We start from the raw sequence: 12,619 nt of genomic DNA, 5'->3' as shown, positions 1-12,619 counted from the left end.
ACTATAACATATAGAACATGCTATACGTTTACCAAACAATCTGTCACTCCTAATCGCTAAATCCCATGAAATCTTATACGTCTAGTCTCTTACGTGAATGAGCTAAATAATATTATTTGATATTATACGGTAATGTGTTAATAATTTCACACATAAGTCGCTCCTGAGTATAAGTCGCACCCCCGGCCAAACTATTAAAAAAACTGCGACTTATAGTCCGAAAAATACGGTACATGAATATTACTGAAATAAATCACTTTTTATGGGAAACGACAGATAAAAAAACAAAGTTTATTAGAAAGACAAGTTGTTAATACAGAAATAATGCAAAGGATCATTTCAGTCAGTAAATGAAGTACACGTGAAAATACAAAGCACTTTTTCCTATTTTTAAAAAGGCCACAATCAGTCAGAAGAGTCTGCTCATTAAAAAAAAAACTAAAGTGAAAGTGAAACCTGACGGTGACTCTGCTTGTGATGTCATCAAATAAATAACCTGGAGAAACTGCCCTGCAGTTGCAACAAGAAGAAAGTTGGCCTAATTTGCAGCAACTTGGGGTCGTCTCCTTGAAAAACATCTTTCCTAATAAAACACTTCTTGCACCTTCTAAGCCCCTTCACAATAAAGCACCCAAGCAAGCAAAGTTAGCGCGAAGCTAAAGCTAAACTCCTTTAATGTCAGCACTTCCTGTCAAGATGGCGTTTTTTGGAAATGCCAAAGTGAGGATAAATATTTCTGCTGTCCAGCAACAAGGCTCGGAGCGTCCCATCAGAGCATTGAGGCTTTGCACTCCTCATCAGAGCCTGGGCGGGGGTCTCGAGGGCGGGGGTCCGGGTGGCCCCGGGGGGGCCCGGGTGGGAGGCGGCCCCCTTGCCGCAGGGGGGAGCGTGCGTGACGGGAGCGTCGTGCGAGGACCTCTGGACGGAGGCTTTGTACGAGGCACCGAGTTGGAGACGAGAGGCCGCTGCTCGGCGGGCGCGGGAGGCAGCGGCGAGGAGGGCGAGGGTGAGGGCGGGGCCTGGTGCTCACGGGGAGGGGGGCGGTTATTCAGGGGGGCGTCGTCATCTTTGACCCTGTGGAAGCGGATGCAGCGACCCTGCAAAACAACACATTTGTTGTCAGGACATTTAGTCAATTTGTCTGTTCCAGGGTCAAACTATGGCCAACATAACACTTTTTGGTGGTTGCTTTAGCTTCTTTTCTAAACACTGCTCTGTATTCTAAAAAGTAAGAGCAAGAACATGAAGGTAGATACTGTCACCCAGTGGTGCATTATGGGTATTGCTGGAATGAATTAAGCGGTAGAAAATAGATGGATGGATGGAATAAGATCCAGCACCCCCCGTGACCCCAAAAGGGACAAGCAGTAGAAAATGGATGGATGGATGGATGGCTTTAATAAGATCCAGCACCCCCCGTGACCCCAAAAGGGACAAGCAGTACAAAATGGATGGATGGAATAAGATCCAACACCCCTCATGACCCCAAAAGGGACAAGCAGTAGAAAATGGATGGATGGAATAAGATCCAGCACCCCCTGTGACCCCAAAAGGGACAAGCAGTAGAAAATGGATGGATGTATTGCTTATACTGGACTGAGGACTGTGTTGTCTAATGTCTTCCTCTATGGTTATCATCGCACAATTGGTGGTATTTTACTGTGGTGGCGTCACCAAAATGTGCCCAAGTTTGTGAAACTTCTATCCATAACTGTTGAGAATGAGGTCACGTGGGGGTATTGGCAAATCTCGTGAGACTTTAGCACAGTGATGATCTTCATAGAATATCAAATGAATGTTAATGCCGGCGTTGTACTACTTATTTCCAACACTAGGGGGTGCTGTTTCCTTCTCCTGGGGGACTTTTGCTGTAACTCGTGCTTTTTTTTTTTTTTAAATAGTTCTTCTTCCCCAGCATATTTTGACCCACGGTTGGTAAAATTGACACGCAGTAACACACTTGCTGTGCTTTTTCTGTGTTTTGTGACGCCGCCACAGGAAGTGGAAAATTCAATAATTAAATACACTGTTGGGTAATTATTTAAATGTGTCATTGATTAATCATAGTTGGAATTAAATATATAAACGTGTTATTTTATTTACATTAAATATATAAGGAAATAGTCAAATCTATAATTAAATTATAAAATTATAAATAATAATTCTACAATAAATAACACATTTATTACAGCCTTCCCCCCTCGTCAAATATATTGCAGCTTCACCACATGGCTGATTTTTTATAAGCATATTTAAAAAAACATTTTTTATCCCATAGTCAACATTTTCAAGCATAAAAATACGGAAATTAAGTAAAATGATCAATACTACAGTAGTATTAGCCACTAGATGAGACCGAACCAATCAGATCGCGCTGTTCAGTATCGTGGCCTCTGATTGGCTCAGCCTGAGGCAGTGGAACTATTCTGGATTAAAAGAGTGTCAAATTGGTTAAAGGGTGTTATTTCAAGTATAGAGGGCTCTTATTATGTTGAGCATTTTTTAATGCTCTATGGCAATACAATGATTTGATTTATTTATTTTATGTTTAATTTTTTAAAAATAATTTATTAATCAATCCAACAAAACAATACACAGCAATACCATAACAATGCAATCCAATTCCAAAACCAAACCCGACCCAGCAACACTCAGAACTGCAATAAACAGAGCAATTGAGAGGAGACACAAACACGAAACAGAACAATCTAAAAGTAGTGAAACAAAAATGAATATTATCAACAACAGTATCAATATTAGTAACAATTTCAACATAGCAGTGATTAAAAATCCCTCATTGACATTATCATTACAGACATTAATATAAATACCGGTAAATGAACAATAGTGTCACAGTGGCTTACACTTGCATCGCATCTCATAAGCTTGACAAAACACTGTCCAATATTTTCCACAAAGATAAAAATAAGTCATATTTTTGGTTCATTTAATAGTTAAAACAAATTTAAATAATGGATCCCATATTCCAATATATGAATCATTATTATCTAAACTCAATGCAGTTTTTTCTACTGATATCATCTCCATAGCTTGTGTGTACCAGTCAGAATGTGTTGGACTATCAACATCTATCCATTTTTATTATGCATATTGAAAGAAATGTGTATATATATATATATATATATATATAATAATTGATTCCTACTTCGCGGAAATTCCTTTATCATGCCGGGAACCAATTAATGGCAATAAACGAGAGACTTCTCTACCACGTCTATTTTAATTCCAGTGACACATTTAATGATTTCAAAATATATTTAATCTTGTCCCATGTGGCCATACAAGGGTAAATAAGCGATTACGAGCATAAGAACCAAAAATGGCGACGTCGTAAAGCGCTGCTCAGTACAACAATTTAGTGTGAACAAGCTGTCATTTCCGTATGAGCTCGGCAACTTCTCGCTGTTGGAAAGTGCTCCTTGAAGGCGCCGCTTTGTGGCAACAGGTGTTAGCTTCTTTTTACACTTTAGCGGGGCAGTTAAGAGCGAGGCGTGTTGCCGACACAGGCGAGAGTGTTCCGGGGCGGACAGAGACGGGCCTGTCTCCCCTCCACACCTGCACCACAATAGCCGGGACGCTCGCAAAATTCGGCACACACATGCGCACTTATGCCGTCTTCCTCCTCCTCCTCCTCCTCTTGCTTGGACGCCAAACAGAAAGTAGTTTATGTCTCGCGACGGAGAGAGGGAGTATGGGAGGGGAAAATGGCCACAATAGTAAACAGAGGCTGCTAAACATAATTTACAAGGCAGCCAAAGTGGGACGCTTCACTTATTGTTCTCATTGATGACTCCGTTTTGACTGTGTGTGTGTGTGTGTGTGTGTGTGTGTGTGTGTGTGTGTGTGTGTGTGTGTGTGTGTGTGTGTGTCTGTCCTTGGTGGTCTGATTATAACACCTTATTAAACAGAGAGGCCCTAAAGTCACACAGGGGCCATTGAGAGGGCCACAGCAGCAGTAGCTTTGTGGCTTGAGGGGCACCATTGTCTGAACGCATGTATGTGAGGGCTGGGTAATTGATTGGGGTCACAGAGGAGAGGGGTGTGTGTGTGTGTGTGTGTGTGTGTGTGTGTGTGTGTGTGTGTGTGTGTGTGTGTGTGTGTGTGTGTAAGATTGCTTGGGTCTTGTCACCAGGCTGCAGAGGGAAAGCCAGTTTGTCAGCAGCAGAGCAGCAGCTCAACACCAGCGAGAGCATATGGACACAATGAACACAAGCTCATGAATATGAGAGTGTGTGTGTGTGTGTGTGTGTGTGTGTGTGAGTGTGTGTGTGTGTGAGAGAGCATGCCTCCACCAGAACATATGGCCTGAATGGAACCTCTGGCTGGTGAAGAAACATGACAATGAGGTTAGGAAGGGAGGCTGCACTACAAACTCCAAGCTAAAAGAATGATGCAGAGGATGATGAGATTCATGAAATAATAAGAAACTTTGAGTTCAAGTGTTTTTCATTTGATAAGAAGGCGGCAAAATATCGTAAGAATTTGCGTTGGGGATATTGATGAACAATTGTTAGAGGTTCGCGGACACGACCACGATGACAATAATGAATATTCATGTGTTGAAGGAAGTATGATTTATTCTCCAAGGTAATATCATTCATTAGTAATAGCTTATTATGGCATGAAGTGTAGCTATATTTGTATTATTTACTTTCATATTTAATGTAGCTGTACTGGTCTGACATCACATGGACAAAGATAAGACCTTCTGGAGGAAAGTTCTGTGGTCAGATGAAACAAAAATGGAGCTGTTTGGCCACAATACCCAGCATTATGTTTGGAGGAGAAAAGGTGAGGCCTTTAATCCCAGGAACACCAATCCTACTGTCAAGCATGTAATTGCTGCCAAAGCTGCATCAAAAAAGTATTGAGCAAAGGCTATGAATTTTTTGTTTGTTTAAGTTTGAATATACAGTATTTGCAAAATAAAAAAACATTGTCATTATGGGGTATCGTGTGTAGAATTTTGCAAACAAAATAAACTTATTCCATTTCGGAATAAGGCTTTAAAGGCCTACTGAAAGCCACTACTACCGACCACGCAGTCTGATAGTTTATATATCAATGATGAAATCTTAACATTGCAACACATGCCAATACGGCCGGGTTAACTTATAAAGTGACATTTTAAATTTGCCGCTAAACTTCCGGTTCGAAACGCCTCTGAGGATGACGTATGCGCGTCACGTAGCCCGGGGAACACGGGTATGCCTTCCACATTGAAGCCAATACGAAAAAACTCTGTTTTCATTTCATAATTCCACAGTATTCTGGACATCTGTGTTCGTGAATCTGTTGCAATCATGTTCATTGCATTATGGAGAAGGAAGCTGAGCAAGCAAAGAAGAAAGTTGTCGGTGCGAAATGGACGTATTTTTCGAACGTAGTCAGCAACAACAGTACACAGCCGGCGCTTCTTTGTTTACATTCCCGAAAGATGCAGTCAAGATGGAAGAACTCTGATAACAGAGACTCTAACCAGGAGGACATTTGACTTGGATACACAGACGCCTGTAGAGAACTGGGACAACACAGACTCTTACCAGGATTACTTTGATGTGGATGACAAAGACGCAGACGTGCTACTGTGAGTATGCAGCTTTGGCTTCTAAACATTTGATCGCTTGACCGTATGTGCGCAACTTTTTTTTGCGTATGTACGTAACTTTTTAAAAATATATAAGCTTTATGAACCTTGGGTTAGGTGAACGGTCTTTTGGGCTGAGTGATTGTGTGTGTTGATCAGGTGTTTGAATTGTATTGGCGTGTTCTATGGAGCTAGGAGCTAGCAGAGGAGCTAGGAGCTAGCATAACAAACACGCAGGTGTTTTTATGCAGGATTAATTTGTGTCATATTAAATATAAGCCTGGTTGTGTTGTGGCTAATAGAGTATATATATGTCTTGTGTTTATTTACTGTTGTAGTCATTCCCAGCTGAATATCAGGTCACCCCCGGCTCTCACAGCATCTTCCCTATCTGAATAGCTTCAACTCCCCACTAGTCCTTCACTTGCACTTTACTCATCCACAAATCTTTCATCCTCGCTCAAATTAATGGGGAAATTGTCGCTTTCTCGGTCCGAATCTCTCTCACTTCATGCGGCCATCATTGTAAACAATAGGGAACTTTGCGTATATGTTCAACTGACTACGTCACGCTACTTCCGGTAGGGGCAAGCCTTTTTTTTATCAGATACCAAAAGTTGCAATCTTTATCGTCGTTGTTCTATACTAAATCCTTTCAGCAAAAATATGGCAATATCGCGAAATGATCAAGTATGACACATAGAATAGATCTGCTATCCCCGTTTAAATAAAAAAAATTCATTTCAGTAGGCCTTTAACATAACTAAATGTGAAAAAGTGAAGCGCTGTGAATACTTTGCGCATGCACCGTACGTCACTGCCTTGTTTACGAGTTATGCGAAGTCTTACTTCCTCCCTTTGGCCATTGTTTACTTCCAAACCTCAACTTGCTTGAAGTAAAACTCCTTAAAACCCCTCCAGCTTGCCTCCTTAGACCAACATCTTTCCAGGCCTTAAGACATTGCCCTTCTGTCACGAACAAACAAACAAACAAGATGTAGTCAGTCTGCTCTGCACAGACTGGTTGCCTTTACAGTAAAGAAGAAGAAGAATAAGAAGGAGGATGTGAGTGAAGACACGCATGTGACCTGACAGCTCAACCTTGTCACCTTGCATGACATGACAGTGGATTCCTCACGTCAGCAAGATGCTGCACTACACTAAACTGCATTAAAGTATATTGCCCTGAAACTTCATTGGACTTGTGTGGAAGGAAGCCAAGACAAAACGGAATGATAAAGATCCATGAACATTCTGCGCAATACAGAGGTGCAATTAGAAAATGTTATATTTGAGCCACACCACACATCCATCTATCCATTTTCTTCAGAGGTCAGGTCGCGGGGGCAGCAGCCTAAGCAGAGAAGTCCAGACTTCCTTCTCCCTAGCCACTTCGTCCAGCTCCTCCCGGGGAAGCCCGAGGCGTTCCCAGGCCAGCCGGGAGACATAGTCTTCCCAACGTGTCCTGGGTCTTCCCCGTGGCCTCCTGCTGGTCGGACATGCCCTAAACACCTCCCTAGGGAGGCGTTCAGGTGGCATCCTGACCAGATGCCCGAACCACCTCATCTGGCTCCTCTCCATGTGGAGGAGCAGCGGCTTTACTTTGAGTTCCTCCCGGATGGCAGAGCTTCTCACCCTATCTCTAAGGGAGAGACTCGCCACCCGGCGGAGGAAACTCATTTCGGCCGCTTGTACCCGTGATCTTGTCCTTTCGGTCATAACCCAAAGCTCATGACCATAGGTGAGGATGATCGTAGATTGACCGGTAAATTGAGAGCTTTGCCTTCCGGCTCAGCTCCTTCTTCACCACAACGGATCGATACAGCGTCCGCATTACTGAAGACGCCGCACCGATCCGCCTGTCGATCTCACCATCCACTCTTACCTCACTCTTGAACAAGACTCCGAGGTACTTGAACTCCTCCACTTGGGGCAGGGTCTCCTCCCCAACCCGGAGATGGCACTCCACCCTTTCCTGGGCGAGAACCATGGACTCGGACTTGGAGGTGCTGATTCTCATCTCAGTCGCTTCACACTCGGCTGCGAACCGATCCAGTGAGAGCTGAAGATCCTGGCCAGTTGAAGCCATCGGGACCACATCATCTGCAAAAAGCAGAGACCTAATCCTGCAGCCACCAAACCAGATCCCCTCAACGCCCTGACTGCGCCTAGAAATTCTGTCCATAAAAGTTATGAACAGAATGGGTGACAAAGGGCAGCCTTGGCGGAGTCCAACCCTCACTGGAAACGTGTCCGACTTACTGCCGGCAATGCGGACCAAACTCTGGCACTGATCATACAGGGAGCGGGCCGCCACAATAAGACAGTCCGATACCCCATACTCTCTGAGCACTCCCCACAGGACTTCCCGGGGGACACGGTCGAATGCCTTCTCCAAGTCCACAAAACACATGTAGACTGGTTGGGCAAACTCCCATGCACCCTCAAGGACCCTGCCGAGAGTATAGAGCAGCCACACCACACAGTTGCTGCTATATACCGCTTTGCTGGATTCTGTTTCAAAGGCAAAAGCGAATCAATGCCGAATCCTCAGCTCAAATGTGGATATTCTATGGGAGCACTGTGGTGTCTGCCAGCACAGTGTCAAGAATGTGGAAGGGATAGCAGGAGACAGGCCACTTGGCTGCTCCATGTTTCATAGTAAACAGGCTTTGCCTAACTTTGACAGTATATTCCACATGCATGTGGATCAGAACAGGAAGTTTATCAGAATGTTCTTGACTCCGACCATGTCTAGGAACTACAGCCGACATCATGATAAAAAATGGAGGCAAGTCATGTCTTGGTCGGATTCATCCTTCGGAGTCGTAGATACAAATAACCTCTTCCACTGGGTCAAATGCAGAGGATAATGCACTTTTGCATGATATACTAGTTACTATGGTAATGTAATTAGTTACTATGGTAATCTAAGCCACAGCAGCTCAGACGAGGCACCAAGCAGTGTGGGTGGGGAGCGTTTCCACAGAGTGTTTCCAGAGCGGCCAGCCTGAAATGCGGGTGTCAGGGACAGACGCGGAAAGAGAGTTTTACCAGAAAGTTCTAAAGCTTAGTACTGTATCAGATTGTAGGTGGGGTTTTTTTTCACTCGTCATGTTCATATTTCGCTGTGTTTGTTGCATTTTTGTTGCGTTTCGCTTGATTGTAAAATTATGAGAGGGGGTGTGACGTTCATATGTTGTCAATATTCAGTGTTTTATCGCTTACAGTTAATATAGTAAAAAACACATTCTTTACTAAAAATTTTTTTAATTCCATTCCGTTTTTTCAGTCGGTCTGTCATAATGTTTTTAACATTCAATCAGACATTATTGTGAGGTTTTGTATTAGTGTTCCTAAAATCAGATATATTGGCCCCCAGACACACTTTCCTCTCTAAATTTGGCCCATTGAGTCAAAATAATTGCCCAAGCCTGGTGTAACCTGTGTATGTCGGTGGCTCTCGGACTGACTGATGTCAACATAGTTGTTTTCACTGCTAGACTCTAGAAGGAGGTTCCGCAGCTTCTGTAGCAGAACCTCCAGGTTCTTGAAACGCCTCTTGAAAGCATCATAATAATCCCATCAATTCCCCCCAAAAATGGATTAACTCGCTGGAATATAAAGACATTATAACATACATCCATAAACGTGGATGCATATGCAAAAGTGCAATTTATTTATCTGTACAGTACCGTATTTTTCGGAGTATAAGTCGCACCGGCCGAAAATGCATAATAAAGAAGGAAAAAAACGTATATGAGTCGCACTGGAGTATAAATCGCATTTTTTGGGGGAAATGTATTTGATAAAACCCAACACCAAGAATAGACATTTGAAAGGCAATTTAAAATAAATAAAGAATAGTGAACAACAGGCTGAATAAGTGTACGTCAGGGGTCACCAACCTTTTTGAAACCAAGAGCTACTTCTTGGGTACTGATTAATTCGAAGGGCTACCAGTTTGATACACACTTAAATAAATTGCCAGAAATAACCAATTTGCTCAATTTACCTTTAACTCTATGTTATTATTAATTAATGATATTTATCTTTGTGGAAACACTGATCATCGTAATGATTTCTCACAATAAATATATATAGAAACAGATAAATATCAATATGCAACACTTTATTTTTATATTTTCTCTAAGTGCACATTTTTCAAATTTAAGATTTTCAAATGATCACTTCTAAGACAGTCTTGTGAAATCACAATATCCCATTTTACTAGCTAGCCACTAACATATTTTAACAAATCATGAATTACTTTGCACCATGTTTGTACAAATAATAACTCATGTAAAATACAAAAGTCAACTCTCAAATTTTTAAATAAATCATGTCACACTTTGAACTGGACACCAAATCTGTTATCTGTTTCTTTGTCTTTAAAATCTTTTCTTGGATTTTCAAATTCTATTTGAGTTTTGTCTCTCTTAGAATTAAAAATGTTGAGCAAAGCAAGACCAGCTTGCTAGTAAATAAATGAAATTTTAAAAATAGAGGCAGCTATTTGAGCTATTTGTAGAACAGGCCAGCGGGCTACTCATCTGGTCCTTACGGGCTACCTGGTGCCCGCGGGTACCGCGTTGGTGACCCCTGGTGTACGTTATATGACGCATAAATAACCAACTGAGAGCGTGCCTGGTATGTTAACGTAACATATTATGGTAAGAGTCATTCAAATAACTATAACATATAGAACATGCTATACGTTTACCTAACAATCTGTCACTCCTAATTGCTAAATCCCATGAAATCTTATACGTCTAGTCTCTTACGTGAATGAGCTAAATAATATTATTTGATATTTTACGGTAATGTGTTAATAATTTCACACATAAGTCGCTCCTGAGTATAAGTCGCACCCCCGGCCAAACTATGAAAAAAACTGCGACTTATAGTCCGAAAAATACGGTAATCTATTTATTTATTTCTGCACCTTATTGCTCTTTTATCCGGCACTACCATGAGCTAATGCAACGAAATTTCGTTCTTATCTGTACTGCAAAGTTCAAATTTGAATGACAATAAAAGGAAGTCTAAGTAAGTCTAAAAAAGGGAAAACAAAAGTTGCCATTGTCACTTTAACATGTGCAATAAGAAGAGGGATGGGTCATTAGTACTTTTCAACATAGTATTGCCTCATTTCAGTACATTTAAATTTTGCTCTTTCTTTTGTTGGCGAACTTTAACAAAATTAATTTGGTGCATGTTGTTAGTTGCTGCAATAGAATGCAGGTTAAAACTGCCGTGCTTTTATTTTGACACTTGCTTTGCACTGAACCGGTGGTGTTGCTTTGTTGACGCTGACAACGACGCTGACAATACCACAACATGTCCACCTTTTGGGTGGCGCGGGATTTGAGTTGGTGGACGTCACCGTATTGTCACCTGTGGTTCTGTAAAGCCCAGGTTGAGGAACTAGACGGGCCCTGTGACTGACTGCTGACCCGAGTCCAAAGACCCTGAGCGGGATAAGCGAGACAGACAATGGATGGATGATTGCGAGACGTGTGGCAGACACTTAAAGTCAGGCCCTAAACGCTGTAAGAGGTGAGTGAGAATATGTGTTGGATGAAATTAGGCCAAAGTGAGCCTTTAAAGCGAAGTGATTGGGCGACTGACAGAGGAGAGGGAGGGGGCGGCGTCCATACTGGCGTGCGCCCTCTGGCTCAAAGCGTGCTGTATGACGGAGCATCGTGCCATCAGCTGTGGGGACAAAGGAAAGGGAATCTTGTGTCACAATATGGCTCGTGGCCTTTAAACTGCCCATCTGTTTGTGTGACGCTCAGTGGGGAGCGCTGACACACAACGTACAGTGACAAGCGCGCACACACGCGCGGCGCACTGCGTGGAAACGCAACGACGACGGAGCGTGGCAGGAAGTGGCAGCACGCTGATGGCCGTTTGCAGATGCAGCGAGGTAAAAGTAATGCGAGGAGAAAGCAGGACGAGGGCCGCCGTGACACCGGATAACAATCTTTGGAGCTTTGCTGTGCTTTTCGCCAAGCAGCTATTAAACATTTTAGCCGAGCAGTTGTTCTCAGATTGATGTGGTGACATTATAACAATGTGTCGTAAACACCACCTTTTTAATTTTTTTATTTTTTACCAAGGGCCACATATCAAAGGATGATGGGTCATGTGATTATTTTTCAAAAGACTAAAACCAATCAAATGTAGATATGCTAATACATTGAAGTTAAGTAAAATAGCCAGAATCTCAGATAGGAGTTATTTATATGAAGTTTTTTTTAGGGATGTCCGATAATATCGGACTGCCGATATTATCGGCCGATAAATCCTTTAAAATGTAATGTCGGAAATTATCGGTATCGGTTTCAAAAAGTAAAATTTATGACATTTTAAAACGCCGCTGTGTACACGGACGTAGGGAGAAGTACAGAGCGCCAATAAACCTTAAAGGCACTGCCTTTGCGTGGCGGCCCAGTCACATAATATCTACGGCTTTTCACACACACAAGTGAATGTAACGCATACTTGGTCAACAGCCATACAGGTCACACTGAGGGTGGACGTATAAACAACTTTAACACTGTTACAAATATGCGCCACACTGTGAACCCACACCAAACAAGAATGACAAACACATTTCGGGAAGAACATCCGCACCGTAAGCCAACATAAACACAACAGAACAAATACCCAGAATCCCTTGCAGCACTAACTCTTCCGGGACGCTACAATATACACCCCCCCTACTCCCTACCCACCACCTCAACCCCGCCCACCTCAACCTCCTCATGCTCTCTCAGGGAGAGCATGTCCCAAATCCCAAGCTGCTGTTTTGAGGCATGTTAAAAAAAATAATGCACTTTGTGACTTCAATAATAAATATGGCAGTGCCATGTTGGCATTTTTTTCCATAACTTGAGTTGATTTATTTTGGAAAACCTTGTTACATTGTTTAATGCATCCAGCGGGGCATCACAACAAAATTAGGCATAATAATGTGTTAATTCCACGACTGTATATATCGGTATC

At 42.4% G+C, this 12,619-nt stretch overlaps 1 protein-coding gene across 1 annotated transcript in view; it reads right to left on the bottom strand.

Moving 5' to 3' along the window:
• Nucleotides 1-263: 263 nt before the first annotated feature.
• Nucleotides 264-12,619, bottom strand: part of antxr1d (ANTXR cell adhesion molecule 1d) — a 68,657-nt gene continuing 56,301 nt past the window's right edge. Inside the window, exon 18 of the mRNA XM_062058110.1 lies at nt 264-1,097. Coding sequence (XP_061914094.1) covers nt 798-1,097 — 300 coding nt within the window. The 3' untranslated portion in view covers nt 264-797. The remainder of the gene's footprint in view (nt 1,098-12,619) is intronic.

Source organism: Entelurus aequoreus, linkage group LG09 (genome assembly GCF_033978785.1).
Source record: "Entelurus aequoreus isolate RoL-2023_Sb linkage group LG09, RoL_Eaeq_v1.1, whole genome shotgun sequence".
Taxonomy (NCBI): domain Eukaryota; kingdom Metazoa; phylum Chordata; class Actinopteri; order Syngnathiformes; family Syngnathidae; genus Entelurus; species Entelurus aequoreus.
Note: the sequence above shows the minus strand (reverse complement) of the source record. Positions and strands in the feature narration are given on the sequence as shown.